Consider the following 14549-nt stretch of genomic DNA (forward strand, 5'->3'; position numbering starts at 1 on the left):
ACATGTGTATGATGACAGATGGCAACTAGACTTCTGTTGGTGAACATGATGCAGTCTATACAGATGTTGAAATGTAATGATGTACATATGAAATTTATATGTTATAAACTAACGTGACCTCAATTAAAAAAATAAAATAAAGTAAAATTTAAAAGATATGATTGATTAAATCATTAGCCATTGGTTATTGATTCAACTTCTAGCCCCCTCTCCCCTTCTCAAAGGTCAGGAGGTGGGAATGTTCCCCTGGAAACCAGCCCCCATCCTTAGATGTGGTCCAAAAGTCATCTCATTAACATAAACCCAGTGTTGGTGGAAAGGGCCTTGTTACGAATAACAAGACACCCATTTCACTTTTATGGCTTTGAAGAGATTTCGTGTATTGAGGACAGGAGACCAAACAGTATAACAAAAGAGGTTCACACTGCTCTAATCACTCAGGAAATTCTAAGGGTTTTGGGAGCTGTGAGCCAGGAAACATGGACAAAGACAAAATACACATGAGAAGTACATTTTAGTCATTTGAATGACCAAATATATATTTCCTATATATCACAATATCCCAGGTAATGAAAATGTTTTGGAAATGGACAATATTGGTGAGTACAAAACACTGTAAATGTAATTAATGCCACTGAATTGCACAGTTAAAACAGCAAATATTAGGTTACAAAACCACAATATGTAATTGTGGTTGTTTTACCACAGTGAAAAAATACCAAAAGAATGAAAAGAGTGCATAAATAAAAAGTGAAAATTCCAACTCATATTGCACACAAGATTTTGCACTTTGCTCAGAAAAAAGTACATAGAATAAGAATAAAATTAAATAAGGCCTGTTAGTAGGGAGGAAGAAGATCTTACCACGCCTCTGAGAGGAAGGGGAAGTCTCAGTAAGAAGCAGTTTCAATTTATGGCAAAAACGGCAAGAATGTTGCCTGCTTTGAGATCTCCAGCACCGGTCCCTACTCCAGAGAGCATGATCCAGCTGTTCCAGTTTCTCACGCTTGTCTTCTGCCTTGGCCCAGGTAAATGCCGAAGTGGACCACTGTAGTCACCAAGTGACTCTCTGGTTTGCGCAGCTTGCTCAATTACCTCTACAGAGGTGTCTGTCTGACTCTGCCAAGGGACGGGTGGAGCTCACAGTGGTGCCTGATAAACTGCCACCTGCTCTCAACTTAGAACACTAAATGCCTGAGATGCTTCAGAGTTAGCAACTTCAACTGTGTCTGTATTAAAGGAATTACTGCTGAGGCATGTGAAATGAGGCTTTCTAAGATAAGACTTTTTCAGGTTTATGACGAGCATGTTGTGGTATAAAGAGTACTAAGATTAGGAAAATAAGTCCTCTTACCAAAGTAGCTACTATCTTGCTGTGTAAACTCAGATAGGTTATTTATTCTTCTAGAGCCTCATTATTCTCATCTAAAATATTGAAAATGTTTGGTTCAGTTTAGCCAAAATTTCCGGGTCCAACTAAAACACTAGAAATAGTCCTCTTAGATTTTGCTGACTGTAAAAAAAAAAAAAAAAAAAAAAAAAGAGGACCCACCCATGGGCGAGTGGTTACAGTTCTCTGCTTTGGCAGCCCTGGGTTCATGGGTTCAGATCCTGGATGTAGACATACTCCACTTATCAGCCATGCTGTGGTGGCATCCCACATACAAAGTAGAGGAGGACTGGTACAGATCTTAGCTCAGGGCTAATATTCCTCAGGCAAAAAAAAAAAAAAGAGTTCTCCAGCTCTCCCTTCCTCTCACGCAAATCATGGGCTAGCTAGTCCAGCAGTACTTTATATGATAGAGAGAAAGGAATTAGCTGATCCTCCCTGCTTCTTGTTTCCTGCCCTCCATTCCATGGAAAATATGAAGGTTCATGTCATGTTTGGAGAACCGCAAGTGGTCCGTTGGGGCCAAAGTAGAAGATTCAGGGACAGATAAGGCAGGAGACAAGATGGGAAAGGTAGCCCAGAAATAGCCCAGGGTAGCAGATTCAAACAGCTAATATTCGTTGAGTGCTTATTCTATTCTAGGCACTTGGCTAAATGCTGTACACGCATTGTATACACAAGTTTCATGACAGCTCTATGAGCCTGTACTATTATTATCCTTATTTCTAAATGAGGAGCTAAGATAATTTAAATAACTTGCCCAGATCTCATTAGCCAACTGGTTGCAAACTCTTGCAATAGTTCTGAGGAAATGACAGTTGAACAACAGGTTAAGAGGAAGGACAGAAGCAAGAGTAATCACAGATGTAGAATTTACTATACTGACTGGCATTGGGAATGAGGGAAAGCAGAATTCATTGTCATTCAATAAATATTCACTGAGAAGGCGAATAAATATTCACGTACTGAAGGCCTGACACTGTTCTAGTTTTTTGGGGATACATCATGAACAAAGCAGGCAAATATTCCTGCCTTTATGGAGTTAACATTTTTGCAGGGGATATAAATAAGTGAAATAGTATATTGGATAGTGGTAAATGATATGGAGGAAATAAATCAAGCAGGGAAAGTGGATATGAAGTATGGTGGGGGGACAGTGAAACTTCAGACAGGGTAGCCAAAGAAGGTGACAAAGTTAGGGTGAGGAGGGAGTAGCCATGGAGAGGAAGGTGAGTTCAACTTTGGACCTACTAATTTTAAGACACTAGCGTGATACTGTTACAGAGCCCTAAGGGACCAGGAACCTGAAGATGTGTCCTTTTGTCGGGAGCCACTCATGCCAATAGAATGAGACTGGGTTCAAAATAGTGGAGCAGAAAACTTGTTGATTGAGAATGGAGGAGGCAGAGCTCATGCTCTAAAACACCTTCTCCTTGAAGGGAAGGTGAGCAGGGTTCTTATGGGATGTGAAGGGGGAGGGGTCTCTTCATCAGTGCTCGGGGTAGGGGCGTTTGGGGTATGCATAGGTCTCCCCTTCCTGCAAATGGCACCTTTTACACTCTTTTCCCTTTGCACACGGTGCCCCATTTGCCATCTTGAGCCTCTCTGGTTTGGACCACCAGGTGGTTTGGCCACCTAGCAATGCTCTGCCTTGGTTCCTATAAGCAAGCACAACTTAAAAACAAAGCATTAGACATGTAAAATGTTTTAGGGACTTCTCTGAGTGACAAAATCCCTCCTTTGACTTTGTCCTGCTCCTCATCGTTGAGGGGCAATGGATGAAGTTCCGTCTTCCGTAACGGCTTCCAACTGTCTAGGAGCATCATTATAACGTCCCATAGAGGAGCAGAACTTATCCCTAGCAACTTTTAGATAAGTTGGTTGTCACCAAGTTGGACTCCCAACCTCTCATATCCCTGGGTTAATACTATACAGATTTTAATAGATTCTAGTCTTTTCCTAAGAAAGGAACCCAAACAGTTTAGGATGAAAGGCTCAAAGAGCAGAAGAAGCAGAACAGCCACCAGATGCCAAAAAAAGTGGCAGAAATCAAGTCAGGCCGGGAAGAGCCTGTTTAACCCCATTCTAGATCTGTCTTTTTGGGTCTGGTTGGCCTTTTTCATTTAACCAAGTAACCTCTTTTTGTAGCCTAGTGGCACTATTGATATAGGCACTCCAGGGGGAGCACAAGTCAGGGTGAGGATAAGTATAGTTATGAGACATGACAGAAGGAGGAGTCCCAATACCTCCATGGGGGTGGGATGTCAGCCCACCAGACTTATCTTTGTGTCTCCAGAATAAAAGCTTTGGGTCTGAGAGAGGCTCACAGGAGAAGTCAGGATGCCTTGGAGTTTCCAAGTCTTTGAGTTCAGGCAATCTCTTGACTTAGGTATAGTGTACCCCAGGGGTGACTCCCTGTAATTTTAGGGCAGAGTGAGTGGTTAGAATCACTAGATAAAGTCTGTTCCACTTAGGAGTGAGCTGGTCCTATGGGCTGCCAGGTTTCATGTTTTTAGGTACACCCAATCACCAAGCTAGAAGGGATGGAGGGCCAGGTCCATGGGGCTTGGCAGGACCTGGTTGCCATATGCTGTGAGTGCCTCCACTGTTTCCCCTACCTGAAGGGCATACTCTTGTTGTTCTATGTGCCTCTGGTATTCCCCAGTTAGCTTTTTGACCAGGAGAATTAGAGTGTCACATGACAACTGGCATGGCCTGATGAGGCCTTGACCAATCAAGTTCTTTATGACAGGGCCATGCCATTTAGGGCATCTTGTCTGACAGGATATTGTTTAATATTTGGGAACTTGTGCCCAAGTTTTAGTTTGGCAGTCTTGGTGTCCACTCAGAGAGCATGTCCCACTCTTCCTTGGGCCCAAAATCAGGGATTTACCTCTGTTAATTCCATTGTTTCCCTTTAAATCTTTTGACTCAGTTGCTTTTGTCAGGAGCAGAATCAGCTGGTGACCAAGGCTAAGGGGACATTTACCTCCAATTGGTCCCCTTTCAAACAAATAGAGACTGCTAATTTATGTAGCAGCTACCTTCCTAGCAAAGGAAGGGCATTCTGGCATGTATAGAGAGGAGTGGGTTAACTGTTTTCTACCTAATTTTTAGCTTAAAGTGTTAGTAAACCTCTTGTTCTTTGGGGCCCCTGATACCCCCACTATATTACATCTCTGGTTAGTAAGTTTGGAGATTTGTAGCCAGATATTTGAGGAAACTAGAAGAATTTAAGATCCAGTCCAGTTTACAGGGAGAAAACAAAAACCTCAAAGATAATTAATAGAACTAGAATCTAATATCCACAATTGTGTATTATAGTTTCTACTGAAACATAACCTTTTTCTCTAAGATCACCCTCATTTTTTACCAAAAATAGCCAACTTATGACTAATTGGTTTGTAAAATAGGTCTAGTTGCAGTAAACTTGGACCAATTATTTACGTAAGAATAGCAATTGATCATGTAGGCTCCTTTAAATCTGCTTTGCTGAAACATTTTTAAGGAATCTCAGATTGAACTTTAAAGGCCTCTTGCAGGAAAGCAAAGCCAAAGACTTGTCATTAGACTCCACCTGTAATATCTATAGATTTGGGTAGATTCCTCTCTTCTATTGAGGTTCCCAAAAATATCCTGAGGTTCCTTTCACCTGCCAGGGAAGTGACCTTCTTTACTCCCCTGGTAAGTTTATGGGAACCCTGTAAACAAGGTACCCAGCCAATATTTCCAAGTGGCTTTATTTCATAAAGTCCAATCTTTGTTCCTTAGCTGCCTAGTCATATCTGAGTCTATCTTTCTCTCAAATATGTCATTCCAGTCAAAGCTTTGGTAATATAAACAATGTTTCCAATTGTGTCCTGTTATAAGAAGGACAGATTCTTACTGAACTTAGGCAAATAATTATATTGCCATGAAAATAACAATATTCAATCACTAAGAGTTTCTAAATTCTGGAAGGATCAGGAAGGGAGAAAAATATAAATGTTTCAATTCCACCTACAAAGGTATAATTTACCAAATTGCTATAAATCATAGTTAGCTTAAGAGAAAAAGGTTTCCTTAAACCTGAAAAAGCAACACATAAAAAAATCAGAAATATTTCAAACAAAAGTTATAAAAATTATAATCATCCTCATCAGTTCATTTAGTCCTGTGTGATCAACTTGAACTTTTGTTAGCAGTTTCATGAAGTCATCAATTTCCCCATTAGAGTTCTGTAATTTCTTACCCAATGCAGTCTTATGATCTGAAAGTTTATGAGAAACCTGTATTCTGGGGTAAGTGCCAGAGTCCTTCCCATGAAGCTCTCTGAAGATGAAACATATTTGCAGAAGCATCAGAGTAAAACAACTGTCTATAAATGATGAAAGACTTAAAAATGGCAAATGACGAAAAAACTTGGCTATTTCTGTGACATATCACACTTCAAGATAATAACTAGAATTATGACTGACAACCAAGACAGATCAGAATGTTATATAATTTTTAAACACTTATATCAATAACATTTACCAACATAATATCATAGGTTCCTATGAAACAATGCTTAGTGATCCATTTAACCATGATAACAATTAAAGATTTTCAGGCAAATGCAGAAAATTAAATAGTTGTAAGAAAAACCTTAGCACCTATGATTAAAGACATGATAAAAATAATACGGGAAATTTATTTTGATGAAACATAGAATTACTACCCTTCTGGTAGACTACTCAAAGAAAAAAACTTTCATAATCTCTTTATCAAGAGCAGACTAAAAGTTCAAGAAAATTATCCTATTAAGAGAGGGAAAAAACCCAAATTCTAGTTTTGCACCAATTTACTTTTGATATTAAAACTCATTTACTAAATTAGATTTACTTCAATCTTAGCCAATTTAACCGTGCATAAAACCCTTTTCTCAGGGTTCCTCTTCAACAAACCTCTACAACTTTCTTTTTACATTCAGAATTCGTCCCATGCCTTCTTTCTTCCCTCCTAGTACATCAGGACAAATTTATCTTTCTTAACAAAACAAACAAAAACATTTCCATTCTTTATACGTTCTTTACTGAAAATATATATCTTACTTTCCTTAAGTACAACAATGTTTTCCTTAATAAATTTCAGTAACTTTAATCACATATTAGAATTTTTAACTCTCATAGACTTTAATTTTTAGTGAAAACTGACAAATAAGCAATTATAAACTATCTCTTATGTTGGCATTCTGTGGGTTGGCAAGTTTATAAACACTTTTCATAATTTCTAGAAACATGTTACTTCATAGTACAATTTTTAATAAAATATCAGAAATGTTTACTAAGAGACCCAAATATATTTTAGTTTGTCTAATAAGAAGCCAAAAGTAGGGGCTGGCCTGGTGGGGTAGTAGTTAAGTTCACAAGCTCTGCTTCAGCAGCCCAGAGTTTGTGGGTTCAGATCCAGGCATGGACCTACACATTGCTCATCAAGCCATGCTGTTCCACATATTAAATAGATGAAGATCGGCACAGATGTTAGCTCAGTGACAATCTTCCTCAAGCAGAAAGAGGAAGATTGGCAACAGATGTTAGCTCAGGGTCCAACCTCCTCACCAAAAAAAAAAAAAAAAAGAAGCCAAAAGTAGATAAACTTAGACACATTTGGTAATAATGTTTCAATATTTTATCTTATTTGAAAATGTCCTAGATATTCAATGAATTTTTTATCATTTAATTTCACCTAGCAAAACTTCAAAGTTTCAAGTTACCAAAGAGATTTTGGAAGTTATTTTAAACATATATGCTATAATGTATAATTATTGCTAATAAGTTTGCCCAAAAATCTTTATCTTTTTCACATCTATTTAGTTTACTTGTTCCCAGTAATTATTTAGATTGCCTATAAAATTTCATGAGACATTAGACAAAATTAGCTATAATTTTAAGTTATTATTTTTGCTAACCAGTTTTATAACAGAGATAACATGAGCTTATTTGACTAATAAAGCCTGCACATCTGCATCATATCCAATGCTGATAATTTTGAGGACATGCCTATTTTAATCAAACTGAAAAACTTACATAAATTTTATTCCCCAAAGATTATTTCATATCACATTAATGCGAAAGACATTTTGGTTACTTTCTATCACATTTAGAAATAATTTATGTAAGCATTTACTTTAAGCCAATTAAACAGAGCTCTTAATTTTGGCCATACCATTCATAGGTAGAAAAATATCTCATATTTACAACATTATATTATATTATATATATATATGTTATGTATATATAGACATACACATAAACAACAGACAGATGCAACAAAAATTTTATAGCCTGTTTAAAAATTTTTCCTTAGATCTTTGGGCAAGGGTGATTTCATAGCAATCTACATCTCCAAAAGCTTCTTTCTCTGTTTTCTTCCCTCCCACCCCCTTTTCTTTCAATCTTAGGAATTTGGGATAGTCTAGATAATAGCTCCCAGAAAGGTCACACATTTTTGAGATTAATAGGGCGGGTGACTTACTTATCAAAGGACTATCAGGATTAAATATCAGCTTCTAATTTGGCCAAATTTCTGATCATAAGTTACTAAATCCTTTAAAATATCTTGTCAAGTTTCAGCTGGGACAAGCAGTAACTATTTCTGACAGCATTAAACTCTATTAATTTTTTTATTTTTAGTTTCCCCTTGACTGTTTAAGGGTAGCAGTTTCCCAGAAAATCTCTCAGAGTCTTGTTAATCCTGAGAAGGGCTCATATTGGGTCCTCCCTTGAAGGTAGATTATGGAGGTGTCTGTAAAAGCCATGATTTAATAAGTGCACTTCTTAAATGATCTTACCTAATTGGAACATTCCTTCTAATAGCCAATGTACAAGTTTTGGAGGCTCAAAGGTGCCCCAAAGTGGCCACTATAATTTTAAATTATCCCAGGTTATATTAATCCAAAGATTGTTTTCCTTTTGAAGTAAGGATGCTTTTAATAGCTGTTTTTCGAGTCAGTTTGACTATTTTAAAGCGAGAGCTCCTTTACCATGCTTAATTAACATTGCCTGAAAGGTGGATTTATATGCCCTCACAATATCAGGCAAAGGAAACGTTTCCCAGTGAGACACAACATTTATCCCTACAACATAATTTAAAATACAATCAACCATAAGAAACACAATGACTTTTATATAAAGCCCATCATTCCCAGCTGGTCATATTGGAAGCTTAGTACAAAGACAAAAACAAAATAAAAACTCTGAACAGCTGTTCTTACCTCCTTCTATTTCCTCCTTGAAACCTCCTGCTGAGGTGTCTTGGCCACAAGGGTTGGGCACCCCCAACTGTGACCTGGGTGATGAGGCATTCTTGATCCCTGGCCCAGTTTGTCCCTCATGGACTGGTACTGGTGCTCCGGGGAGGGGCTCCATTAAGGGACAGATGAAATCATTCCCAGGGAGGCTCCCTCAGTTCTTTCCTGGGGAGATTCCCCTCTGCTTCCTCAGTCCTGCATGCATGCACACACCCTGTTCTGATGCTAAAACAAAGGTAGACTTTATGTTGGCTCACAGGAGATCCCCCTTGACACAAACAAATTGGCAGAAGACAAAAATCCAAGTATGGCCTCAAGTGCTGTTTGGTAAGAGTCAGTTGGAAGAATCCTGTGGCCACGCACGTGGCAGGACAGGCCTAGTCCCCATCCCATTCAAAAGCCTCTGGCAACATAGGTGATTCATTGAGGGATGAATTACCACAGTCCGTTGCTTCACTCATTGGGAGCTGAGAGGCTGAAATCAAGGAGAGGAGCCAGCGACCATTCCAGTCCCAGCAGGGTTGTCATATTTGTTACCAAGCCCAAAGGGACCAGGGACCCACATGTGAGTCCTTTTGCCCAGAGCCACTCTCGCCAATAGAATGAGACTGGGTTCGTAATAGCAGAGCAGAAACTTTACTCATTGATCAATGAAAGGAGGACGCAGAGTTCATGAGCTAAAACACCTTCTCCCCAAAGGGAAGGTGAGCAGAGTTCTTATGGGATGTGAAAGGGGAGGGGCCTTCCAGTCATCATTCATGGGGGGAGGCTTTTCAGCATGCGCAGATCTCCCCTTTTTGCGCACAGCACCTTTTGCACACATTTCCCTTTGCACAAGGCACCACATCACCCGCCATCTTGGACTTCTCTGGAATGGACCAGTTCTGTGGTCTGGCCACCTAGCAGTGTTCTGCCTTGGTTCCTATAAGCACCGTAACTTCAAAACAAAGTATTAGACATGCAAAATGTTTTAGGGACTTTTCTGGGTGACGATATCCATGAGGAGATTTCCTGGAAGCAGCTGGAAATTTAGGACTGGAGGTAGGGACGAGGCTGGAGGCTTGGAAGTCACAGCAAGAAATAAGTGAAGCTAAGGAGAAGAGTGGAAGAAGGGTCTAACCTTGGGAAATATGTATGAGAAGTAGCAAGGAGGAAAATTCATTTCTACATTCAAGAGCCACTATCTAGCCTGGGAGCAGAGACCCATATCTTTGCCTCACTTTTACCTCCTTGCAAAATTGAACCCATCTCTAGAATTAAATATTCTGAATGTTAAATTACTCTGACCGTGTGAAATATACACTACTCTTATCCCCACTTCAAGGAAGAGGAAGTAAGCCACAGACACTTATGTAACTTGCTTAATGTCACACATTTGAGGGGATGAGGAGACTGTGGGTAGCACAGAAAAAGAAACATGCTTGCATGTGTTTGCAGGTATTCTGAGGCCCCGAGGAGAGCAGTGACTGCCAGGGTTGGGAATCGGGGATCCTATCTCCAGAGTCTGTGGTCATAACCACTTCACTATGCTACTTAGTTTACACATAGGTACATATTCACATGAATGTATATATAATTACAAAATGTGATGATAGGATGAAAATAAGCAGGGTACCATGGGAGAGGAAAACAAGATAATCTTCTTTGCGTGGGGTGACATGGAAATAATTCTCTGGAAAAGTAGCATCTCATATGATATTTAAAGGGTGTGAGAAGTCACACAGGAGAGAAGTCTAATGAAGAAGCCTTCTAGGCAGAGGGAATCACATGTGCAAAACCCCTGGTCCAGGGAAGAGTCTGGAGTGATTGAGGATGGGAAAGAAAACTACTGTGGCACAAATGAAATGAATCTTGAAAACAAGCATGAAGGAAGATTACTCATGCCAACCTACGTTCTTTCAAGTGGGTCAGACACCATAACTTGCTCCTTTTAGAAAATTTAGCTGAAAAGATAAATCATGTAGAGAAATAATCCCAATAGGTACAACTGAAATCAGGCATCATCATGCCCCAGAGAAAGTGAATCTCATTTGTTTCTCCATTTTATTCTTTCTAGATGGGAACTTGTCCAACGTTAATGTACATATGAATTACTAGGGAGTCCTATCATAATGATGATTCTGGGAATGGAGACTAAGATTCTGCATTTATAACAAGCCCCCAGGTAACCCAAATGCTGCTCCATGGATCACACTTTGAGTAGCAAGGCTCTAGACTTCATGGGACCAGTCATAATGAGGTTGGAAGGAGGAAAAATAGGAACTAATTCTTTGAGTGTGTTTTCAAGAAGCAGATACAGGTATCAGTGTCCAGGAAAGAGCAGTGGTTGGAAACATAGGCAGAGCCAGTACATGTGGGCTAGCCAAATGACTCAGAGGCTTTGAGTCAAAACCTTGTAGGCTCTTCTGCTAAGAGATTGTACTCCAGTGACTCCTCTTCCCCTGAGCAGCATTATCTACTTCTTATCAACCACCCACACCTTCGATGCTTCTTATTGCTCACCACAAGCAGAGAGTTGTTCTACATTTTGTCATTATCCTCAAGGACAACTGTGTCTTTCTACCTCTCAGAATCTGCTGTCTGTCCCCACTGTGACCCTCAGACTTCCACGCCTCTCAGTTTTCAGTCTCTCACTCTAGGTCTAGCCTCAGTTGTGTCTCCATCCACACTCACTCAGTCTCCATCCACACTCCATCCACACTTTCTTCTTTTTTATTAAGGTGAAATTCACAAAACATAAAATAATTTTAAAGTGTACAATTCAGTGACATTTAGTACATTTACGATGCTGTGCAACCACCACTTCTATTAACCAAGATTTTCATCACCCCAAAATAAAATTCTGCACCCATTAAGCAATCACTTACCATTTCTCCCTCCCTCCCAGACCCCAGCAAACACCAATCTGCTTTCTGTCTCTATGGGTTTACCTATTCTGGATATTTCATATAAATGAAATCATACAATATGTGACTTTCTGTGTCTGACTTCTTTCACTCAGCTCAATGTTTTTGAGGTTCATTCATGTTGTATCATTTATCAGTATTTCATTCCTTTTTATGGCTGAATAATATTCCATTCTATGTATGTACTACATTTCATTTATCCATTCATCTATTGATGAACATTTGTGTTGTTTCTACCTTTTGGCTCTTGTAAATCGTGCTGCTATGAAGATCTGTGTACAAGTATTTGTTACAATACCTGTTTTCAATTCTTCTGAGTATATATCTAGGAATGGAATTACTGAATCATATAATATTATGCTTAATTTTTTGATGAATCACTAAATAGTTTTCCACAAAGGCTGTTCCAGTTTATGTTCTCACCAGCAATGTGTAAGTGTTCTAAATTCTCCACATCCTTACCAAGACTTACTTCAAGATTATTATTTTTTATCATTATTGTTCTTATCACTATCCTAGTAGGTGTAAAGGTATCTCATTGTGGTTTGAATTTGCATTTCCCTAATACTAATGATGTTGTGCATCTTTTCCTGTGCGTATTAGCCATTTCTAAGTCTTCTTTGGAGAAATGTTTGTTCAAGTCCTTTGCCCACTTTTAATTGGATTGTTTATCTTTTTGTTGTTGAGCTATAAGAGTTCTTTAAATACTCTGAATACTAGACTCTTATCAAATATTTGATGTACAGATGTTTTCTCCCATTCTGTAGGTTGTCTTTCCATTTTCTTGATAATGTCCTTTGATGCACAAAAGGTTTTAAGTTTGGTGAAGTCCAATTTATCTATTTTTTTGTGGGCTCTTCATGCTTTTGGTGTCATATCTAAGCATCCATTGCTAAACCCAAGGTCATGAAGATTTACTCTTATGTTTTCTTCTAAGAGTTTTATAATTTTTGCTCTCATAATTAGGTCATTGTAACATTTTGAGTTAATGATTTTTGTATAGGTGTGAGGTAGGGGTCCAACTTCACTCTTTCCTATGTAGATATCTAGTTGTCCCAGCACCATTTGTTGAAGCAACTATTCTTTCCCCATTGAATGATCATGGCATGCTTGTCAAAAATTAATTGTCCATAAACATGCGGATTTATTTATGGATTCTCTATTCAATTCTATATAGACATCTAGGTATCTATTCTTATGCCAGCACCACAGTGTTTTGATTATTATAGCTATGTAAGTTTTGAAATTGGGAAGTGTGAGTCCTCCAACTTTTTCTTTTTCAGTATTGTTTTGGCTATTGGGGGCTCCTTACAATTCCATATGAATTTGAGGATTGACTTTTTCATTTCTGAAAAAAAAGTCAGAAAGTTCATTGGAATTTTGATAGAGATTTCATTAAATCTGTAGATTCCTTTAGGTAGTATTGCCATCCTAATATTAAGCCTTCCAATCCATGAACATAGGATGTCTTTCCACTTACTTAGGTATTCTTTAATTTCTTTTAGAAATGTTTTATAGTTTTCAGTGTATAAATCTTTAATTTCCTTGGTTAAATGATCCTAGATATTTTATTCTTTTGGATGTTATTCTAAATGGAATTGTTTTTTTAATTTCCTTTTCAAATTGTTCATTTCTAGTGTGTAGGAATACAATTGATTTTTGTATATTGATTCTGTATCCTGTAACATTGCTGATTTATTTATTACCTCTGATGATTTTGTGTGTGTGTGGATTCTTTAGGATTTTCTGTCTGTAAGATCATGTCATCTATGAATGGGAGTAGTTTCACTTCTTCCTTTTTATTTCTTTTCCTTTCTTTTCTTTTTTTAATTTTCATTTCTTTTATTTCTTCCATTTTATTTCTTTTTCTAGCCTAATTGTTCTAGCTAGAACTTCCAGTAAAATGTTGAATAGAAGTGGTGAAGTCAAACATTGTTGTCTTTTTCTTAGGTGGAAGGCTTTCAGTCTTTCATCCGTGAATAGAATGTTAACTATGGGGTTTTCAAACTGCATTTTATGAAGGTGAGGAAGTTCCCTTCTATCACTAGATTCTTAAGTGTGAAAGGGAAGTGGATTTTGTTAAATGCTTTTTCTGTATCACTTGAGATGATCATATGTCTTTTTTCCTTCATTCTATTAATTTGGTGTATTGCATTGATTGATTTTCGTATGTTGAGCCCCTCTTGCATTCCTGGGATACATACCTCTTGGTCATGGTGTATAATCCTTTTAATGTACTGCTGGATTCAGTTTGTTAGTATTTTGTTAAGGATTTTTGCATCAATATTCATCAGGGATATTGGTTTGTAATTTTCTTTTTTGTGTGATGTCTTTGGCTTTGGTTTCAAGGTAATGTTGGCCTCAAAAGATGAATTAAAATGTTTTCTTCTCTTCTATTTTTGTAAAATGTTTGAGAAGAATTAGCGTTAATTATTCTTTAATAATGGGTAGAATTCTTTGCCAGGAGGTTTTTTGTTGTTGTTGGTTTCATTGTTGGTTTTTTTTTTTTTTTTTTTTGGTAAGGAAGATTGGCCCTGAGGTAACATCTGTGCCTCTTTTCCTCTATTTTGCATGTGGGATGCTGTCACATCATGGCTTGACAAGCAGTGTAGGCCCACATCCAGGACCTGAACCCACAAACCCCAGGCCACTGAAGCAAACTGCACAAACCTAACCACTATGTCACCAGGCTGGCCCCTGCCAGGAAGTTTTTGATTACTGATTCAACGTCTTTACTTCTTATAGGTCCTCTCCGCTTTTCCATTTCTTCTTAAGTAAGTCTTGATAATTTGTTACTAGAAATTTGTCTATTTCATCTAGGTTACTTACTTTGTTGCCAGACAGTTATTCATAGCATTCTTTTATAATCACTGTTTATTTCTATGAGTTCTGCAGTAACATCCACTCTTTCACTTCCAATTTTAGTGGTTTGAGTCTTCTCTTATTTACTTAATTATTTAGCTAAATGTGTGTCAATTTTGTT

General features: G+C 38.1%; 1 protein-coding gene across 5 annotated transcripts in view; it reads left to right on the forward strand.

The window, feature by feature from the left end:
* Positions 1-916: 916 nt before the first annotated feature.
* The window catches only part of SLAMF6 (SLAM family member 6), a 70716-nt gene continuing 57083 nt past the window's right edge, over positions 917-14549 (forward strand). For all 5 annotated transcript variants that reach the window (XM_046680713.1, XM_046680711.1, XM_046680714.1 and 2 more), the window contains exon 1: positions 917-1028. In XM_046680713.1, coding sequence (XP_046536669.1) covers positions 932-1028 — 97 coding nt within the window. In that variant the 5' untranslated portion in view covers positions 917-931. The remainder of the gene's footprint in view (positions 1029-14549) is intronic.

Source organism: Equus quagga, chromosome 13 (genome assembly GCF_021613505.1).
Source record: "Equus quagga isolate Etosha38 chromosome 13, UCLA_HA_Equagga_1.0, whole genome shotgun sequence".
NCBI classification, from domain to species: Eukaryota; Metazoa; Chordata; class Mammalia; order Perissodactyla; family Equidae; genus Equus; species Equus quagga.